Consider the following 23593-nt stretch of genomic DNA (forward strand, 5'->3'; position numbering starts at 1 on the left):
CCCCATGCTTGGGCGACCGGCGCAATAGACGTGGAGTGGATCTAGTTAATAGTGTGAGAGTCCAGTCCATAGTGGATCTAACAAAATAGTGACAGTTCAGTTCATAGTGGATCTAACATAATAGTTTGAGAGTCCAGTCCAACATGGATCTAACATATCAGTGAGAGTCCAGTCCATAGTGGATCTAACATAATAGTGTAAGAGTCCAGTCCATAATGGATCTAACAAAATAGTGACAGTTCAGTTCATAGTGGATCTAACATAATAGTTTGAGAGTCCAGTTCATAGTGGATCTAACATAATAGTGGGAGTCCAGTCCATAGTGGATCTAACAAAATAGTGACAGTTCAGTCCATAGTGGATCTAACATAATAGTGTGAGTCCAGTCCAAAGTGGATCTAACATAATAGTGAGAGTCAAGTCCATAGTGGATCTAACATAATAGTGTGCGAGTCCAGTCCATAGTGAATCTAACATAATAGTGAGAGTCCAGTCCATATTGGATCTAACATAATAGTGAGAGTCCAGTCCATAGTGGATCTAGTTAATAGTGTGAGAGTCCAGTCCATAGTGGATCCAACATAATTGTGGGAGTCCAGTCTATAGTGGATCTAACATAATAGTCTGAGTTCAGTCCATAGTGGATCCAACATAATAGTTTTGAGAGTCCAGTCCATCGTGGATCTAACATAATAGTGTGAGAGTCCAGTCCATAGTGGATCTAACATAATAGTGAAAGTCCAGTCCATAGTGGATCTAACATAATAGTGAGAGTCCAGTCCATAGTAGAACTAACTTAATAGTGAGAGTCCAGTCCATTGTGGATCTAACATAATAGTGTGAGAGTCCAGTCCAAAGTCGATCTAACATAAAAGTGTGAGAGTCCAGTCCATAGTGGATCTAACATAATAGTGTGAGTTCAGTTCATAGTGGATCTAACATAATAGTCTGAGTTCAGTCCATAGTGGATCCAACATAATAGTTTTGAGAGTCCAGTCCATAGTGGATCTAACATAATAGTGTGAGAGTCCAGTCCATAGTGGATCTAACATAATAGTGAGAGTCCAGTCCATAGTAGAACTAACTTAATAGTGAGAGTCCAGTCCATTGTGGATCTAACATAATAGTGTGAGAGTCCAGTCCAAAGTCGATCTAACATAAAAGTGTGAGAGTCCAGTCCATAGTGGATCTAACATAATAGTGAGAGTCCAGTCCATATTGGATCTAACAAAATAGTGAGAGTCCATTCCATAGTGGATCTTACATAATAGTTAGAGTCCGGTCCATAGTGGATCAAACATAATAGTGAGAGTCCAGTCCATAGTGGATCCAACATAATAGTGAGATTCCAGTCCATAGTGGATCTAACATAATAGTGAGAGTCCAGTCCATAGTGGATATAACATAATAGTGTGAGAGTCCAGTCTATAGTGGATCCAACATAATAGTGAGAGTCCAGTCCATAGTGGATCTAACATAATAGTCTGAGTTCAGTCCATAGTGGATCCAACATAATAGTTTTGAGAGTGCAGTCCATAGTGGATCTAACATAATAGTGTGAGAGTCCAGTCCATAGTGGATCTAACATAATAGTGAAAGTCCAGTCCATAGTGGATCTAACATAATAGTGAGAGTCCAGTCCATTGTGGATCTAACATAATAGTGTGAGAGTCCAGTCCAAAGTCGATCTAACATAAAAGTGTGAGAGTCCAGTCCATAGTGGATCTAACATAATAGTGTGAGTTCAGTTCATAGTGGATCTAACATAATAGTCTGAGTTCAGTCCATAGTGGATCCAACATAATAGTTTTGAGAGTCCAGTCCATAGTGGATCTAACATAATAGTGTGAGAGTCCAGTCCATAGTGGATCTAACATAATAGTGAAAGTCCAGTCCATAGTGGATCTAACATAATAGTGAGAGTCCAGTCCATAGTAGAACTAACTTAATAGTGAGAGTCCAGTCCATTGTGGATCTAACATAATAGTGTGAGAGTCCAGTCCAAAGTCGATCTAACATAAAAGTGTGAGAGTCCAGTCCATAGTGGATCTAACATAATAGTGTGAGTTCAGTTCATAGTGGATCTAACATAATAGTGAGAGTCCAGTCCATAGTAGAACTAACTTAATAGTGAGAGTCCAGTCCATTGTGGATCTAACATAATAGTGTGAGAGTCCAGTCCAAAGTCGATCTAACATAAAAGTGTGAGAGTCCAGTCCATAGTGGATCTAACATAATAGTGAGAGTCCAGTCCAGATTGGATCTAACAAAATATTGAGAGTCCAGTCCATATTGGATCTAACAAAATAGTGAGAGTCCATTCCATAGTGGATCTTACATAATAGTTAGAGTCCGGTCCATAGTGGATCAAACATAATAGTGAGAGTCCAGTCCATAGTGGATCCAACATAATAGTGAGATTCCAGTCCATAGTGGATATAACATAATAGTGTGAGAGTCCAGTCTATAGTGGATCCAACATAATAGTGAGAGTCCAGTCCATAGTGGATCTAACATAATAGTGAGAGTCCAGTCCATAGTGGATCTAACATAATAGTGTGAGAGTCCAGTCTATAGTGGATCCAACATAATAGTGAGAGTCCAGTCCATAGTGGATCTAACATAATAGTGAGAGTCCAGTCCATAGTAGATCTAACATAATAGTGAGAGTCCAGTCCATAGTGGATCCAACATAATAGTGAGATTCCAGTCCATAGTGGATATAACATAATAGTGTGAGAGTCCAGTCTATAGTGGATCCAACATAATAGTGAGAGTCCAGTCCATAGTGGATCTAACATAATAGTGAGAGTCCAGTCCATAGTGGATCTAACATAATAGTGTGAGAGTCCAGTCTATAGTGGATCCAACATAATAGTGAGAGTCCAGTCCATAGTGGATCTAACATAATAGTGAGAGTCCAGTCCATAGTAGATCTAACATAATAGTGAGAGAGTTCAGTCCCTAGTGGGGCCAGCAGGGGATCCTCTTCAGTGGAGACAGGTCAGCAGCGCAGAGATGTCCCCAACTGATGCACAGATGAGTGGTCCACCCCAGGTCCCGACTTTGAACAGCTGTGGTCACCCCCACCAGACCCCCCTCTCCACGAAAGGAGAGGGGGGCAGAGCAGAGAAGAAACGGCAGATCAACTGATCTAAAAGGGGGTCTATTTAAAGGCTAGAGTATACAAATGAGTTTTAAGGTGAGACTTAAATGCTTCTACTGAGGTAGCATCTCGAACTGTTACCGGGAGGGCATTCCAGAGTACTGGAGCCCGAAATGAAAACGCTCTACAGCCCGCAGACTTTTTGTGGACTCTGGGAATCACTAATAAGCCGTAGTTCTTTGAAGGCAGATTTCTTGCCGGGACATATGGTACAATACAATCGGCAAGATAGGATGGAGCTAGACCGTGTAGTATTTTATACGTAAGTAGTAAAACCTTGAAGTCGCATCTTAAGTGCACAGGAAGCCAGTGCAGGTGAGCCAGTACAGGTATATATGTATGTATATATGTATATAAAGGTATATACAGTATAGGTATATATGTATGTATATATGTATATAAAGGTATATACAGTATAGGTATATATGTATGTATATATGTATATAAAGGTATATACAGTATAGGTATATATGTATGTATATATGTATATACAGTATAGGTATATATGTATGTATATATGTATATAAAGGTATATACAGTATAGGTATATATGTATGTATATATGTATATACAGTATAGGTATATATGTATGTATATATGTATATAAAGGTATATACAGTACAGGTATATATGTATGTATATATGTATATAAAGGTATATACAGTATAGGTATATATGTATGTATATATGTATATAAAGGTATATACAGTACAGGCGTAATGTGATCAAACTTTCTTGTTCTTGTCAAAAGTCTAGCAGCCGCATTTTGTACCAACTGTAATCTTTTAATGCTAGACATGGGGAGACCCGAAAATAATAGGTTACAGTAATCGAGGCGAGACACACGCATGAATAATGATCTCAGCGTCGCTGGTGGACAAAGTGAGAGAGATTTTAGCGATATTACGGAGAAGCAAGAAGGCCGTTTTAGTAACACTCTTAAAGTAACGAGAGAGTTGGGTCAAAGATAATACCCAGATTCTGGTTGTGGGCAAACATCTGCCTCAACCCCTAGAAACAGAAAGGGACGGTCCCTCTCAGATAGATCAAAATTATTAAAACTATTCCCTCTTTTGTTCTGTCAACAGGTCCCAAGCAACCTGCTGGAGCCTGGACTGGTTGATCTCCACCAGCTAGTACCAGTCCAAGCCCCCGTACTGGCACCGGCTCCTGAGGACTCGTGGGAATGGGATGAGACAGACATGACAATCGCAGAACCCCAAGAAGGGCCAGAACCCGACCTCACGCACAACCTTCCAATTTCAGAAAACCTCCTGGCAAGCCAGAACCCTGAGATGACATCCCAGATGGTTCCTCCAGACAACAAGCCCATCTACCAGGTTTATAGCCTCCACACGGTCGAGTTCTACAGGACTCCAGAACGTCCTCAAGTGTCCTCCAAGGAGGGCGAGCGCAAGCAGCATATTTTCCAGAAAAGTTTGAGCAAGGACTCCACTTTCTCCTCTATGGAGTCTCTGCCGGACCTCCTGGGTGGGCTGATGCTCAGCGATCGAAGGGCAAAGAGGCTCGTGGAGTCCCAGGGGGAGGGAGGCAGGGCAGGCGGCCACTCGTCCTGCAGTCGTCCATCAGAGAGCGAAAGTGGGATTGTCAGTGATGGAGGAGACACTGAGACCGTTACCACCAACTATGGAATCCAGGGATTTGAGGAGGAGGAAGTGGATGAGGAGGAAGATGAAGAGGAGGATGTTACTATTCTGCTCAACATAGACGACCAAAAAGAGAGCAGAACCCAAAGAACCACAGAAGAAGAAAGGCAGGTCAGCCATAGGACTGGAGGAAGTGAAGCTGTTGAGTTCCTGATGAACAAAGAATCAACTGACCCCGTCAAGCCCCTCCTGAGTCACAGCAGTTCGGATACGCCTCCTGCCATCCACCACCTGACTTCCAGTCCTGTTTTATCTCAGGGCTCTTCCCTGGAGTCTCTTCTGGCTCTGGGCTTGGATCTGTTCCCCTCCAAAGAACATCTTCAACGCAGCGCATCTCTGGAGAGCGGTCTGGCTACGTGTCACAGTCTGGAAGGTGACACCTGCACCAGTCTCGCCAGCCTAGTGGAGCTGGACCTGGGTCAGATGAGGGAGTCCGGCCGTGATGATGACTACGGTGGTACGGCAGACCAAAGGTTTTCTGAAGGAGCTCAAGGAGAGCTGAGCAGAAGAACACTTGACCTCCTCAAGCGTCTGGAGAACATCCAAAGTCCTCTAGTTGCCAACATGACTCGTAGCGTGTCTGATATGACACTTCGAAGTAACTCTCCACTTCGTCGTCGACTTGTAGCTTCTTCTTACCTTGGAGGGCGACGTGCAGGACTGTCAAGACGTTTACGCAACGCTCCACCGCCTTTCATCAAGGAGAACTCAGCGTCGCTAACAGAGCTGAGCAGCGCCGAAGACTCCTCCCTGGCTTCTGAGGACCTCACCGTGCTCCCTAACAAGAGGAACCTCTCTCTTGATCAGGCCTTGGTGGCTGGTACCAAGCATGGTTCCTTCAGGAGGTGCTGCAAGAGGAGCAGTCAGAGAGAGGAGGCGGACGCGCTCAGCTTGAGCATGGTGGTCAATGTGTCTTGCACCTCCACGTGCACTGACGATGAGGACGACAGCGACCTCTTGTCCTCCTCCACCCTCACCTTGACGGAGGAAGAACTGGGTGTGCAGGACGGCGAGGAGGAGGAAATGGACCGGTTGACCCCCGGCTCATCTGGAAACGAGGAGGACGAGGGCGAGGGTGCAATGGATGACTCGTACTTGGAGTACATGAAGAAGGAGTTGCAGGGTTGGACCCGGCCTGCTCGTATCTCTTCCTTGTCCTCTTCAAAGACCGAGGAGGGCCTTTCGGATGAACTTCAGTGTGGGAGCAACCCATTCCTCTCCGCCGTGGAGCGCTACCACATAAACTCCAGCAACCAAAAGGGAGGAGATGATTGTCGGCAACAGGAGGCTCAGGAGAACCTCAGGAACACTCCAAGGAGCTTCATCAGTCACTTTGTGGATGATCTGGAAAACGGGAATGTAGAGCAGAGCTGTTTAGGTCGGAAAAACCAAGATGACCAGCTTCTCCGAGAGGAGTCCAGCGTATTCACAAAGAGAGGAGAACCCCACAGGGAGTCCTGCTCCTTCTCGAAAGCCCAACAAGATGTCGGTGTCTTCACCCCCACGGATTGCACAAACCCACTTCCTTCTTCTCCGTCTTGCGAGCTCCTCCCACTCACACCGGCCTCCTCATTGGTAGGACAGCTAAGTGGGGAGTTACCCTGCCAGAGCTCCTCCCCCTCTCCCCTGACGCCATTGCATGAGAAACCTGGCGCGCGGAAGGCCATCACCATCCAGGAGAAGTTCAAGTTCTCCTCTCTGGTAACGGAAAAGAGCAGGAGAGAGGTTCGGGACAAACATTCCTGCCTCCCACCCAGAAAATGGAAAAGTTCTCATTCCTCTTGTTGCCACCACCTGAACTTGGACTCACCTTCCTCACCCTCCTCACCCTCTTCACCCTCTTCACCCTCCTCACCCTCCTCACCTTCTTCACCCCAGCCAGGTGGGAGGGAGGCCATTCACGACTTTGTCATGGAAATCCTGGACTTGGCCAGGAGGGGCAAAGACACCGAGTGTGGTCCTCCTTCCTTAGCACACCTCAGAGACAAGGTAACACACATCACTTGTTTTTCACTTTGTAAATCATTTGTAAAATAATCCAATTAAGTATATTCCGTTGGGCTTATTTAAATTCCATCCGTCCAGCCATTTTCTACCGCTTGTGCCTTTTGGGGTCACGGGGGGGGGGGGGGGGTGCTGGAGTATCTTTTTGTCATTGACATCATTTACTTCATTTCAAAGAAACATTTATTCAAAAGTAAAAAGGCAGCAAAAGTTGGCTTATTGGGACTATTTAAAATGACGAGTTACGACATTTCAAGATGCGATGTATCGTGTTACGACGTTTGAAGTTATGCTTTGTGTAATGTTTTGTGTTACGATGTTTCTAGTTACCACATTTGGAGTTACGGCGTTTTGTGTTACAATGCTTCGCGTTACCGCGTTTAATATTGCAGTGTTCTGTATTATGTTATTTTATGTTACAACGTTTCATGTTACAATATTTTGTGTTATGATGTTTCGAGTTACATTTGGTTTTACAATGCTTCGTGTTACAATGCTTTACGTTACAGCGTTTAATGTTGCAGTGTTCCGTTTACTGTTGTTTTACGTTACGCCGTTTCATGTTACAATATTTTGTGTTACGATGTTTCGAGTTGCATTTAGTATTACGGCGTTTTGTGTTACAATGCTCCGCGTTACGGCGTTTAATGTTGCAGTGTTCAGTTTTATGTTATCGTACGTTACGACATTTCATGTTACAATATTTCGTGTTGCAACGTTTCATGCTGTGACATTTCTTGCTATGGGATTTTTGTGTTACGATGTTTTGTGATACAAACATTTCATATCGCACCGTTTTGATATATATATATATATATATATATATGTATGTGTGTGTGTGTGTGTGTGTTTTACGATGTTTTGAGTTACAAAATTTTGTGCTACAGCGTTTTGTGTTGCAGTGTTCCGTTCTGTGTTATTTTACGTTACGACGTTTCATGTTACAATATTTCGTGATGCGACGTTTCATGCTGTGAGATTTCTTGCTTTGGGATTTTTGTGTTACGATGTTTTGTGATACAAACGTTTTGTATTGCACCGTTTTGATACATATGTGTGTTTTACGATGTTTTGAGTTACGAAATTTTGTATTACAGCGTTTTGCGTTGCATTGTTCCGTTTTGTGTTATTTTACAATACAACGTTTCATGTTATAATGTTTCGTGTCGCGATGTTTAATGCTGTGACATTTCTTGCAATGGGATTTTTGTGTTACAATGTTTTGTAATACAAACGTTTTATATTGCACCGTTTTGATATATATGTGTTTTACGATGTTTTGAGTTACATTTTGTGTTACGGCGTTTGGTGTTGTGGCGTTTTGTGTCACAGCGTTTCGGTTACAATGCTTCGCGTTACAGCGTTTCATGTTGCAGCGTTCCGTTTTGTGTTATTTTACGTTACGTTTCATGTTACAATTTTTCGTGTTGCGACGTTTTATGCTGTGATATTTTTTGCCACATGATTTTTTTGTTACGATGTTTTGTGATACAAACGTTTCATATTGCAACGTTTTGATATGTATGTGTTTTAGGATGTTTCGGGTTAGAAAATTTGGAGTTACGGCGTTTTGTGTTGCAGTGTTCCGTTTTGTGTTATTTTACGTTACAGCGTTTCATGTTACAATATTTCGTGTTGCGATGTTTCATGCTGTGACCTTTCTTGCTATGGGATTTTTGTGTTACAATTTTTTGTGATACAAATATTTCATATTGCAACGTTTTGATATGTATATGTGTTTTACAAAGTTTCGAGTTACAAAAGTTTGTGTTACGGTGTTTTGTGTTGCAGTCTTCCGTTTTATGTTATTTTACGTTAAGACGTTTCATGTTACAATATTTTATGTTGTGATGTTTAATGCTGTGTGATTTCTTGCTATGGGATTTTTGTGTTACAATGTTTTGTGATACAAACGTTTCATATTGCAACGTTTATACAGATATATATATATATATATATATGTATGTGTTTTATGATGTTTCGAGTTACAAAATTTGGTGTTATGGCGTTTTGTGTTACAGTGTTCCGTTTTGTGTGATTTCACGTTACAACGTTTCATGTTTCATGCTGTGACATTTCTCGCTATGGGATTTTGAGTTCTAATGTTTTGCGATACAAACGTTTCATATTGCAACGTTATGATAAATATGTGTGTTACAATGTTTCGACTTGCATCATTTTGTGTTACGGCGTTTTGTGGCACGGCGTTTCGTGTTACAATGCTTCGCATTACAGCGTTTCATGTTGCTGTTTTCCGTTTTATGTTATTTTACGTTACAAAGTTTCATGTTCCAATATTTCGTGTTGCGATGTTTCATGCTGTGTGATTTCTTGCTATGGGATTTTTAGTTACAATGTGTTGTGATACAAACGTTTTATACTGCAACGTTTTGATTTGTGTATGTATATATATATATATATATATATATGTATATGTGTGTTTTACGACTTTTCGAGTTACAAAATTTTGTGTTACGACGTTTTGATGTATATATGTATATGTGTTTTACGACTTTTCGAGTTACATTTTGTGTTACGAAGTTTTGTGTTGCAGTGTTCCGTTTTGTGTTATTTTACAATACAACGTTTCATGTTATAATATTTCATGTTGCGATGTTTCATGCTGTGACATTTCGTGCTATTGGATTTTTGTGTTACGATGTTTTGTGATACAAACGTTTCATATTGCACCGTTTTGATATATATACATATACATATACATATATATATATATATATATATATATATAATATGTGTGTTTTACGATGTTTTGAGTCACAAAATTTAGTGTTACAGCGTTTAGTGTTGCAGTGTTTCGTTTTGTGTGATTTTACAATACAACGTTTCATGTTATAATATTTTGTGTTGCGATGTTTCATGCTATATGACATTTCATACTTATGGGATTTCTTGTTACGATGTTTTGTGATACAAACCTTTCATATTGCAACGTTATGATAAATATGTGTGTTACAATGTTTCGACTTGCATCATTTTGTGTTACGGCGTTTTGTGTCACGGCGTTTCGTGTTACAATGCTTCGCACTACAGCGTTTCATGTTGCTGTTTTCCGTTTTGTTATTTTACGTTACAAAGTGTCATGTTCCAATATTTCGTGTTGCGATGTTTCATGCTGTGTGATTTCTTGCTATGGGATTTTTTGTTACAATGTTTTGTGATACAAACGTTTTATATTGCACCGTTTTGATACATATGTGTGTTTTACGATGTTTTGAGTTACAAAATTTTGCGTTGCAGCGTTTTGCGTTGCATTGTTCAGTTTTGTGTTATTTTACAATACAACGTTTCATGTTATAATGTTTCGTGTTGCGATGTTTCATGCTGTGACATTTCTTGCTATGGGATTTTTGTGTTACAATGTTTTGTAATACAAACGTTTTATATTGCACCGTTTTGATATATATGTGTCTTACGATGTTTTGAGTTACATTTTGTGTTACGGCGTATATATATATATATATATATGTGTGTTTTACGACTTTTCGAGTTACAAAATTTTGTGTTACGACGTTTTGTGTTGCAGTGTTCCGTTTTGTGTTATTTTACAATACAACGTTTCATGTTATAATATTTCATGTTGCGATGTTTCATGCTGTGACATTTCGTGCTATTGGATTTTTGTGTTACGATGTTTTGTGATACAAACGTTTCATATTGCACCGTTTTGATATATATATATAATATGTGTGTTTTACGATGTTTTGAGTCACAAAATTTTGTGTTACGACGTTTTGTGTTGCAGTGTTCCGTTTTGTGTTATTTTACAATACAACGTTTCATGTTATAATATTTCATGTTGCGATGTTTCATGCTGTGACATTTCGTGCTATTGGATTTTTGTGTTACGATGTTTTGTGATACAAATGTTTTATATTACAACGTTTTGATGTGTATATATATATATATATATATATATATATATATATATATATATACACATGTGTGTTTTACGACTTTTCGAGTTACAAAATTTTGTGTTACGACGTTTTGATGTGTATATATATGTGTTTTACGACTTTTCGAGTTACAACATTTTGTGTTACGACGTTTTCTGTTGCAGTGTTCCGTTTTGTGTTATTTTACAATACAACGTTCATGTTATAATATTTCATGTTGCGATGTTTCATGCTGTGACATTTCGTGCTATTGTATTTTTGTGTTACGATGTTTTGTGATACAAACGTTTCATATTGCACCGTTTTGATATATATATATAATATGTGTGTTTTACGATGTTTTGAGTCACAAAATTTTGTGTTACGACGTTTTGTGTTGCAGTGTTACGTTTTGTGTTATTTTACAATACAACGTTTCATGTTATAATATTGGGCAGCACGGTGGCAGAGGGGTTAATGCGTCTGCCTCACAATACGAAGGTCCTGCAGTCCTGGGTTCAAATCCAGGCTCGGGATCTTTCTGTGTGGAGTTTGCATGTTCTCCCCGTGAATGCGTGGGTTCCCTCCGGGTACTCCGGCTTCCTCCCACCTCCAAAGACATGCACCTGGGGATAGGCCCCTCCCACTTCCAAAGACATGCACCTGGGGATAGGCCCCTCCCACTTCCAAAGACATGCACCTGGGGATAGGTTGATTGGCAACACTAAATGGTCCCTAGTGTGTGAATGTTGTCTATCTGTGTTGGCCCTGCGATGAGGTGGCGACTTTTCCAGGGTGTACCCCGCCTTCCGCCCGATTGTAGCTGAGATAGGCGCCAGCGCCCCCCGTGACTCCAAAAGGGAATAAGCGGTAGAAAATGGATGGATGGATGGATGGACGTTTCATATTGCAACGTTTTGATATTTCTGTGTGTTCCAATGTTTGGACTTGCAACATGTTTGACTCCCTGCAGGTGGAGCAGCACTCCCACCAGCCTCTACAACTACGCACCGGAGACTTCTACTCCTACTTGTCGCTCTCCTCGCACGACAGCGACTGCGGCGAGGTCACCCAGCGCTCCGAGGAGAGGAGCGTCACGCCGGCGCCTGACAACCGGCTTGACCTGAAGTCATACGACGAGAGCCCGGGCCCTTCCGCCCCCCCCAGCCCAGACATCCGGGACGAAGAGACCCTCTTTCCAGCCTGCACCGAGGAGGTCTACCTGGGTCCGCCCCTCTGCTACAGCATGCCTCCCAATAGAAAAACACCGAAGGGTGTAGTCCCGTCCGTCCCCGAGCCGCTTTACACCTCATTGTCCGTCGGCGCCTCCCCTCTGGAGAGGCCCGCTGAGCTTTCCCGGTCTGGTTCTGGTGAGGACCCGCACCTCCTCAGTGATGTCGCCGGCGGTGCGGGAGTGCGGCGGCGGGGGGAGACGAGCCCTAATGAGGCTCCTCCTTATCTCCATCCCCTGATAGACTCGCCCTCGGCAGCACGCACTAAAGCGCTTGAATCCAATATTGGCGCCGTAATGACCAAGATAAGTGTCGGCGGCGCAGCTACAAATCCCTCAAAAGAGCCGGCCGCTGCCGCCGCGCGTATTAATCCCAAAATGAACTGCCGGCCGATGAAAGAGGCTGATAGAGCGGCGGGGGGGAGGCGAGACCAGGCGCACGCCGGCGGCGCCAAGCAGCCGGAGGCGACGGCGAGAGGACGGCGAGGCTCCCGACAGGACGGCAAGATGACGAGCACGCCAGCAGCCAAGCAGGTTGGTGTCGCGGGTATTAGCCTGATCCTCGGCCCTCTGCTCCGGGTATTAGTCCTGGCCCGTCCCCTGCGTGTGTGCGCATGTAATGAGGCTCCTTTCCATTTCACAGCACACGAGCACGCCCTGATATGCAAACTACACGCTCTCCACACCTTTATGATACCTCAGCGGGCCGATACGGAGGGGGGGAAATATCGTCTATATGACGATTAAAGAATGGAAGTTTGAATTAGCGAAATATAATTTATTATTAATAAATAAGGTTGATGAAAGATTATAAACCGGACAAAAGCCGTACGTACATATATACAAACAACTATACATGCATACATACTCTACATACTGAACATGAATACATACATATGTACATATATACATACATACATATATCAATGTATACATACAAGCACACATGTATCGGTACATACATACATACAAACAAACATACATACATACATATATACATACATACATACATACATAAATCAATTTTGCATATATAAACATACATCATACATATATATATATATATATATATATATATACATACAAACATTGATGCACACATATAAATATGTATACATACATACACACATAGCAACGTACATACATAGCAACATACATACATAAATACACACATAGCAACATACAAACATACATACATAAATACACACATAGCAACATACATACATAGACAAAGCAACATACAACCATGCATACATGTAAATATACATAGATGCATGTATACATACATACACATACACACACACACACATATATATGCACACATAGCAATGTTTAGACCAGCAGGTTTGTTGTATGGGCAAATGTAACCTAAGGGATGAAGTCAATCCCAATAATGTAAACATGTTATATTTATGTGTAGAGACAAGGTTTACATGTAAGATTAATGGACAACAACACCATGTATGAAGATAACATGTTATATGTGTAAAAACATTGTTTACATGTAAGAGTTATAGACAAAAAGTACACATATGAAGACAACATGTTATATGTGTAGAGACAAGGTTTACATGTAAGATGAATGGACAAGTACACATATGAAGACAACATGTTATATGTGTAGAGACGAGGTTTACATGTAAGATGAATGGACAACAAGTACACGTATGAAGACAACATGTTATATGTGTAGAGACAAGGTTTACATGTAAGATTAATGGACAACAAGTACACGTATGAAGACAACATGTTATATGTGTAGAGACAAGGTTTACATGTAAGATTAATGGACAACAAGTACACATATGAAGACAACATGTTATATGTGTAGAGACAAGGTTTGCATGTAAGATTAATGGACAAGTACACATATGAAGACAACATGTTATATGTGTAGAGACAAGGTTTACATGTAAGATTAATGGACAACAAGTACACGTATGAAGACAACATGTTATATGTGTAGAGACAAGGTTTACATGTAAGATGAATGGACAACAAGTACACGTATGAAGACAACATGTTATATGTGTAGAGACAAGGTTTACATGTAAGATTAATGGACAACAAGTACACGTATGAAGACAACATGTTATATGTGTAGAGACAAGGTTTACATGTGAGACGAATGGACAACAAGTACACGTATGAAGACAACATGTTATATGTGTAGAGACAAGGTTTACATGTGAGATGAATGGACAACAAGTACACGTATGAAGACAACATGTTATATGTGTAGAGACAAGGTTTACATGTAAGATTAATGGACAACAAGTACACGTATGAAGACAACATGTTATGTGTAGAGACAAGGTTTACATGTAAGATGAATGGACAACAAGTACACGTATGAAGACAACATGTTATATGTGTAGAGACAAGGTTTACATGTAAGATGAATGGACAACAAGTACACATATGAAGACAACATGTTATATGTGTAGAGACAAGGTTTACATGTAAGATTAATGGACAACAAGTACACATATGAAGACAACATGTTATATGTGTAGAGACAAGGTTTACATGTAAGATGAATGGACAACAAGTACACGTATGAAGACAACATGTTATATGTGTAGGGACAAGGTTTACATGTAAGATGAATGGACAACAAGTACACATATGAAGACAACATGTTATATGTGTAGAGACAAGGTTTACATGTAAGATTAATGGACAACAAGTACACGTATGAAGACAACATGTTATATGTGTAGAGACAAGGTTTACATGTAAGATTAATGGACAACAAGTACACATATGAAGACAACATGTTATATGTGTAGAGACAAGGTTTACATGTAAGATTAATGGACAAGTACACATATGAAGACAACATGTTATATGTGTAGAGACAAGGTTTACATGTAAGATTAATGGACAACAAGTACACGTATGAAGACAACATGTTATATGTGTAGAGACAAGGTTTACATGTAAGACGAATGGACAACAAGTACACGTATGAAGACAACATGTTATATGTGTAGAGACAAGGTTTACATGTGAGATGAATGGACAACAAGTACACGTATGAAGACAACATGTTATATGTGTAGAGACAAGGTTTACATGTAAGATTAATGGACAACAAGTACACGTATGAAGACAACATGTTATGTGTAGAGACAAGGTTTACATGTAAGATGAATGGACAACAAGTACACGTATGAAGACAACATGTTATATGTGTAGAGACAAGGTTTACATGTAAGATTAATGGACAACAAGTACACATATGAAGACAACATGTTATATGTGTAGAGACAAGGTTTACATGTAAGATGAATGGACAAGTACACATATGAAGACAACATGTTATATGTGTAGAGACAAGGTTTACATGTAAGATGAATGGACAACAAGTACACGTATGAAGACAACATGTTATATGTGTAGAGACAAGTTTTACATGTAAGATTAATGGACAACAAGTACACATATGAAGACAACATGTTATATGTGTAGAGACAAGGTTTACATGTAAGATTAATGGACAACAAGTACACGTATGAAGACATGTTATATGTGTAGAGACAAGGTTTACATGTAAGAGTCATGGACAACAAGTACACGTATGAAGACAACATTTTATATGTGTAGAGACAAGGTTTACATGTAAGATGAATGGACAACAAGTACACGTATGAAGACAACATGTTATATGTGTAGAGACAAGGTTTACATGTAAGATTAATGGACAACAAGTACACGTATGAAGACAACATGTTATATGTGTAGAGACAAGGTTTACATGTAAGATGAATGGACAACAAGTACACGTATGAAGACAACATGTTATATGTGTAGAGACAAGGTTTACATGTAAGATGAATGGACAACAATTACACGTATGAAGACAACATGTTATATGTGTAGAGACAAGGTTTACATGTAAGATGAATGGACAACAAGACCATGTATGAAGACAAGATGTAAATGTCCTCTTGAGAGACAATGATGAGTATATAAAAAGTGTGTCCTCCATCCTTCTTTGCCCCTCCCCCCTCAGGTGTTAATGCAAGGTGGGATTTGCAGACGTCTCACTTTAAGGTCCAGGGAACAACATCAGCATAATTACTAGCAGTCGCATTTGATTAGGATTCATTCCTTGGCTGAATTAGCGTGTTTGTGCTCTTTTTAACTTTTCTATTTCCTTATGCAAATGGAACCACGCACCCTTGCTAGCTTTAGCAACTTAGCACTTTTCCTAGCTGCTGTTTCCTGCATATTAATGAGGGCGGCGTGTCTTTCAAGCGGGACTAGTAGCACCTTGGTTGTTCTTTCTCTGTCATTTTGCGCTCTTTCATCACTTTGGCCTCCAAAAACAAGAGAACAAGCAAAAGGGAATGAAAAGTGTTTTGTCTGTTGCTTTGGTTCCACTTCTTCGACTTTGTCTGCTGACACTCAATGGACGTCTCTTGTCTCACTTGCAGCCCAGCACTGTCAATCCAATTGCCAGGGGGCGGAGCCAAATACCCATTAGACCGCCCACCTCCAGGATGGGGCTAATCAGAGTAAGTCAACCCTTACATCGCTAAAATACAGAAGAATGTGGTGGAAGGATACGTAGGTGGAAGGATACTTAGGTGATAAATATGTGGGCGGAAGGATACTTAAATCGCAGAATACATGGGTGAGAAGTATGTAGGTGGAAGGATACGCAGGTAAAAGATATGTGGCCGGAAGGATACACAGGTGAAGAAAATGTGGAGGTGGAAGGATACACAGGTAAAAAAAAAATATGTAGATGCAAAGATACACAGGTAAAAAAATGTAGGCGGAAGGATACACAGGTAAAAAAAAATATGTAGGTGCAAAGATACACAGGTAAAAAAATGTAGGCGAAGGATACACAGGGGAAAAAAATGTGTAGGTGGAAGGATACACATGTGACTGTGTATACAACTTAAAGTCCTCACAATGTCAGAAATGCAAACACACACGTGACTGTGTATACAACTTAAAGTCCTCACAATGTCAGAAATGCAAACACACACGTGACTGTGTATACAACTTAAAGTCCTCACAATGTCAGAAATGCAAACACACACGTGACTGTGTATACAACTTAAAGTCCTCACAATGTCAGAAATGCAAACACACACGTGACTGTGTATACAACTTAAAGTCCTCACAATGTCAGAAATGCAAACACACACGTGACTGTGTATACAACTTAAAGTCCTCACAATGTCAGAAATGCAAACACACACGTGACTGTGTATACAACTTAAAGTCCTCACAATGTCAGAAATGCAAACACACACGTGACTGTGTATACAACTTAAAGTCCCCACAATGTAATAAATACAAACACACACGTGACTGTGTATACAACTTAATGTCCCCACAATGTAATAAATACAAACAAACACACGTTACTTTGTAGACAACTTAAAGTCCCCACAATGTAATAAATGCAAACACACACACGCTACTGTGTATATAACTTGATGTCCCCACAATGTTATAAATACAAACACACACACGTTACTTTGTAGACAACCTAATGTCCCCACAATGTAATGAATGCAAACACACACACGTTACTTTGTAGACAACTTAAAGTCCCCACAATGTAATAAATGCAAACACACACGTTACTGTGTATATAACTTGATGTCCCCACGATGTAATAAATACTAACACACACATTTGACTGTGTATACAACTTAATGTCCCCGCAATGTAATGAATACAAACACACACACGTTACTTTGTATACAATTTAAAGTCCCCACAATGTAATAAATGCAAACACACGTTACTTTGTGTACAACTTAAAGTCCCCACAACGTAATAAATGCAAACACACACGTTACTGTGTATATAACTTGATATCCCCACAATGTTATAAATACAAACACAAACACGTTACTGTGTATACAACTTAATGTCCCCACAATGTAATAAATGCAAACACACACGTTACTTTGTATACAACTTAATGTCCCCACAATGTAATAAATACAAACACACACACGCTACTGTGTATATAACTTGATGTCCCCACAATGTAATAAATGCAAACACACACGTTACTATGTATATAACTTGATGTCCCCATGATGTAATAAATACAAACACACACATTTGACTGTATACAACCTAATGTCCCCACAATGTAATGAATACAAACACACACACGTTACTTTGTAGACAACTTAAAGTCCCCACAATGTAATAAATGCAAACACACACGTTACTGTGTATATAACTTGATGTCCCCACGATGTAATAAATACAAACACACACATTTGACTGTGTATACAACTTAATGTTCCCGCAATGTAATGAATACAAACACACACACGTTACTTTGTATACAATTTAAAGTCCCCACAATGTAATAAATGCAAACACACGTTACTTTGTGTACAACTTAAAGTCCCCACAATGTTATAAATGCAAACACACACATTACTGTGTATATAACTTGATATCCCCACAATGTTATAAATACAAACACAAACATGTTATTGTGTATACAACTTAATGTCCCCACAATGTTATAAATGCAAACACACACATTACTGTGTATATAACTTGATATCCCCACAATGTTATAAATACAAACACAAACATGTTATTGTGTATACAACTTAATGTCCCCACAATGTTATAAATGCAAACACACACATTACTGTGTATATAACTTGATATCCCCACAATGTTATAAATACAAACACAAACATGTTATTGTGTATACAACTTAATGTCCCCACAATGTTATAAATGCAAACACACACATTACTGTGTATATAACTTGATATCCCCACAATGTTATAAATACAAACACAAACATGTTATTGTGTATACAACTTAATGTCCCCACAATGTAATAAATACAAACACACACGTTACTTTGTATACAACTTAAAGTCCCCACAATGTAATAAATGCAAACACACACGTTACTTTGTATACAACTTAATGTCCCCACAATGTAATAAATGCAAACACACACGTTACTGTGTATATAACTTGATGTCCCCACAATGTTATAAATACAAACACAAACATGTTATTGTGTATACAACTTAAAGTCCCCACAATGTAATAAATGCAAACACACACGTTACTGTGTGTCACACCCCGCCTCGGGTGAAGGTAATGTAACCTTTGCAAACCGGAATTCAAATCAAGGATGGCAAGGCACGCAGTTGGCAACAGTTTACAAACATTTATTGAAACCCAAAAAGTGTCAAAACAGTTCTGGCGTGCCCTCTGCCAGGTTTGTTGTAAACTCTGTGGCTTGCCATCCCACCACTGCCACCATATGCAGAGCCGTGGTGAGTGACAGGTTACAATTTGTTGAGCATGCTTTCCACTGACAAAAAAAAAAAGTGCATGGTTTGAGAGGAAGCCAAAAGGTCTAACAGTGACAGTGTGGGGTCAAACTGTCACATTACCTCCATCCTCTCCAGCGACAGCAAGTTCAGGGAGACGAGACAAGTAATCAGCTAGCAGGTTAGTTTTGCCACCCCGATGTGTGGTATTGAACCAATAGGGCTGTAACGCCAAGTACCGTCTGGTGACACGGGAGTTCTTATCTCTCATGGAGTTGATCCAGCTCCATGCCTGGTGGTCCGTTTCCAGATCAAAGGTCCGTCCCAGAAGGTAATAACGTAGGCTGTCCAAAGCCCACTTGATGGCAAGACAGTCCTTTTCAATGGCCGAGTACCTAGATTCTCTGGGATGCAGTTTACGGCTCAGATAGAGTAGCGGTTGTTCCTCGCCCTCCTTTCCTCGGGCTAGGACGGCTCACACCGGAGGCATCAACTTGAACACGGAACCGCTGGTTGAAGTCAGGACTCTGTAAGACCGGGGAAGAGCATAGAATGGCTTTGACCTTCTTGAAGGCAGTTTCACATGTTTCTGTCCATTTGACTAGATTAGAGGATGCTTTGGTTGTCAGTTCGACAAGAGGAGCTGTGACGGTAGAGAAGTTGGGCACAAATCTTCTGTACCACCCAGAAAGCCCCAAGAATGACCGGACATGCTTTCTTTGTTCGGGGTCTATGACTGTTTTGGATTGCCTTCACCTTGTCCAACTGAGGACGTATTTGCCCGTTGCCAAGATGGTAACCCAAGTAGCACACCTCAGTTTTGGCCCACTCACATTTCTGGGTGTTAAGAGTGAGCCCGGCAGGATTGATCCGAAGCAGGACTTTACGCAGGTGATTGATTGATTGATACTTTTATTAGTAGATTGCACAGTACAGTACATATTCCGTACAATTGACCACTAAATGGTAACACCCCAATAAGTTTTTCAACTTGTTTAAGTCGGGGTCCACGTTAATCAATTCATGGTGAGCGAGGTGGTCTTCCCAGGAAGTGCTGAAAACCACCACATCATCAAGATAGGCAGCAGAGAACTGGCCACACCCCTGCAGAGCGCGATCCATTAGCCGTTGAAAGGTTGCGGGGGCTCCGTGGAGTCCGAACGGCATAACAGTGTAATGATAGAGACCATTTGGGTCACGGAAGGCGGTGTACTCCCTTGACTCCTTCTTTAAAGGGACTTGCCAGTATCCCTTACTCAAGTCAAGGTTGGTGATGAACACAGCTTTCTTTGCCTAACTTCTCAAGAAGTTCATCAATACGTGTCATGGGATTAGCATCAAATTTAGAAACGGCATTCACTCTGCGTAGGTCATTACATACTCTTATTGTGTTGTCTTTTTTAGGAACAATGACAATGGGGTTACACCACTCACTTTTTGAGGGTTCAATCACTCCTAGATCCAGGATGGTTTGGATTTCATGGTTGAGGGCCTCCATCATCCGCTCAGGCACTCTGTATGGGCGCTGACGGATAGGTGTAGGGTTTTTTAAATGAATGATATGTTCAATCAGTGGAGTTCTTCCTGGCTTTCCACCTTACAATACTGGGAATTCTTCACACACTTGCAAGAGTTTAAGGGCAGATTGTGGAGACAAGTGACTTACATCAGGTTTTTGTGGTGTAGTGAGCATGGACAGATCTGTCTCCTCCACATCATCCTCCATTTTCACTTCCCGTACCAGCATCACCGTTTCCTCTTGCAACTCCTTCCTTTGAGTGGGCACTTGACTGGCCTGGACATCCTTTACTTCCACAGAGGATTTCCTCTCCTTCCATTCCTTCAGAAAGTTGATGTGGTAAAGTTTGGATGCCTTTCCTTTGTCCAACAGTGCTTGCACTGGACGGCTTTAAGACAAGCTGGCATCATGTTAGGTTTGGCCTGAGGTTCAGGATTGGGTGCAAGAGCAGGTGCCATGACTGAAGCTGGCACAGAGGGATGGGGAACCTGACAGAAGCTGGACAGCTTGGGACCTTTCAATGGGCAGACTGGGGCTCGATCCCCTAGCTGTTGGCAGTGGTAACTTTAAGATCCCAAGTGTCGGAGGTGGCAATGACGGAGGAGACTGATGAGATGGCTGGTCGAGGGGCCACGGTGATGAGGCTGGACCGGACGACTATGGCGGAGGAGCGCGAAGTTGGATGGAACACCGACGAGTCTGAAGAAGACGTCAAAGGTTTTGAGAACTCTGGGGCTAGGCGTGAGCAGCATAGGAAGAGGTCTGGGAAGGTTAGGCAGTGTCACACATTGTATATAACTTGATGTCCTCACGATGTAATGAATACAAACACACACACGTGACTGTGTATGGAACTTAATGTCCCCAGTAATAAATACAAACATACATGTTACTCTGTATACAACCTTATGTCCCGACAATGTAATAAATGCAAACACACGTGACTCTGTATACAACTTAATGTCCCCACAATGTCATAAATACAAACACACACACGTTACTGTGTATATAACTTAATGTCCCCACTATGTCAGAAATGCAAACACACGTTACTGTGTATACAACTAAATGTCCCCACTATGTCAGAAATGCAAACACACATGTTACTGTGTATACAACTTAATGTCCCCACTATGTCAGAAATGCAAACACACGTTATTGTGTATACAACTTAAAGTCATCACTATGTCAGAAATGCAAACACACATGTTACTGTGTATACAACCTAACGTCCCCACGATGTAATAAATACAAACACACACACGTGACTGTGTATAGAACTTAATGTCCCCACAATGTAATGAATACAAACACACATGTTACTCTGTATACAACCTTATGTCCCGACAATGTAATAAATGCAAACACACACGTGACTCTGTATACAACCTAATGTCCCCACAATGTCATAAATACAAACACACACGCATTATTGTGTATACAACTTAAAGTCATCACTATGTCAGAAATGCAAACACACACTTTACTGTGTATACAACTTAAAGTCCTCACTATGTCAGAAATGCAAACACACATGTTACTATGTATAAAACTTAAAGTCCTCACAATGTCATAAATGCAAACACACACAGGTGACTGTGTATACAACTTAATGTCCCCACAGTGTAAACCCACACACACGGGAGACAATGTGTGTGTGTGTGTGTCAAGGTTGTATAACGATCACAAAGTTGTGATACACAAAGTGACACAAAAAACACACATTTGCATGTTTTAAAGCTATGATAATTGATCCAACGCTTTGTTTTGTTACACCTCTTCTCTCCATGCAGACTGGACCTGCAGGAGGCGGAACCATCCGAGTCCAGCAGTGACAAACGCGCGCACACACACTCACACATACGCACGCACGCACGCACACACACACACACACACACACACACACACACACACTCAACCATTATTGAAGAAGTATGTCAGTGAAAGAGAAGATTCAAGAACAGAGAAAGTGAGCAGACTGGAATGTAACCACGTGATCAGGTGATCAGGTGACCAGGTGACCATGTGACCATGTGACCACGTGAGGTGGGTGAGGCGAAAGAAAGAGTAACGTAGACGATAAGAGGAGTCCAAAAAAATGGCGTTCTAGCTATGCAACACGACCAAATGTTGCGTTTTGTTTGTTTGTTAGTTTGTTTGTGGTGATGTCGGGACAACAAAAGTGTGCCTTGTGTACATTGGTGGGAGCCAGAATGTTCCGTGTGTGTGTTTGCCGCGTGCGCTGTCCTGGTTAGCGTTAGCGTGGCGAGGTAGCCTGCATGATGCCTGCTGATCCCGACGTCATGTCTTCTCGGATGTTTGCTAACGTTAGCCAAACGTGTCCTGCTGTCCCCCCCGCGCCCCCCACTCCGCCACCGGCATGCTAAGCTAGGCTAGGCTAACGCTCAATAAAAAGATGAAATCCTCAGCTGTCCTTTGTCCTTCTTGTGTCGCCTCACCGCGGAATAAACTACATGCTACCTTTCGTGCTATGTTACATATTACAGTACATGCTAGCTAACATCCTACTTTTCACGCTATGGTACATGCTATATTGTATGCTGTATTACTCGCCAGATTACATGCTATCTTACGTTATAATATATGTATATTATAACAGTGGTCCCCAACCACCGGGCCGGGCAGAAGAATTTTTTATTAAAAAAATTTTTTTTAAATTTTTTTATATTTTTTATTCTTATTAAATCAACATAAAAAACACAATATAAACTTACAATTAGTGCACCAGCCACAAAAACCTCCCTTTTTCATGACAAAAACGTCCCTTTTTCATGACAAAGGAAAAAAAAAA

The 23593-nt window shown here is 40.9% G+C and overlaps 1 protein-coding gene across 4 annotated transcripts in view; it reads left to right on the top strand.

Moving 5' to 3' along the window:
- LOC133542396 (A-kinase anchor protein 6-like) overlaps positions 1-23212 on the top strand; it is a 169516-nt gene extending 146304 nt beyond the window's left edge. For all 4 annotated transcript variants that reach the window (XM_061886461.1, XM_061886464.1, XM_061886463.1 and 1 more), the window contains 4 exons: positions 4255-6822; positions 11707-12498; positions 16407-16487; positions 22575-23212. In XM_061886461.1, the coding sequence (XP_061742445.1) occupies positions 4255-6822; positions 11707-12498; positions 16407-16487; positions 22575-22616 (3483 nt within the window). In that variant the 3' untranslated portion in view covers positions 22617-23212. The remainder of the gene's footprint in view (positions 1-4254; positions 6823-11706; positions 12499-16406; positions 16488-22574) is intronic.
- The last annotated feature ends 381 nt before the right edge of the window (positions 23213-23593 follow it).

The sequence above is a fragment of the Nerophis ophidion genome, linkage group LG24 (assembly GCF_033978795.1).
Source record: "Nerophis ophidion isolate RoL-2023_Sa linkage group LG24, RoL_Noph_v1.0, whole genome shotgun sequence".
In the NCBI taxonomy this organism is placed as follows: Eukaryota; Metazoa; Chordata; class Actinopteri; order Syngnathiformes; family Syngnathidae; genus Nerophis; species Nerophis ophidion.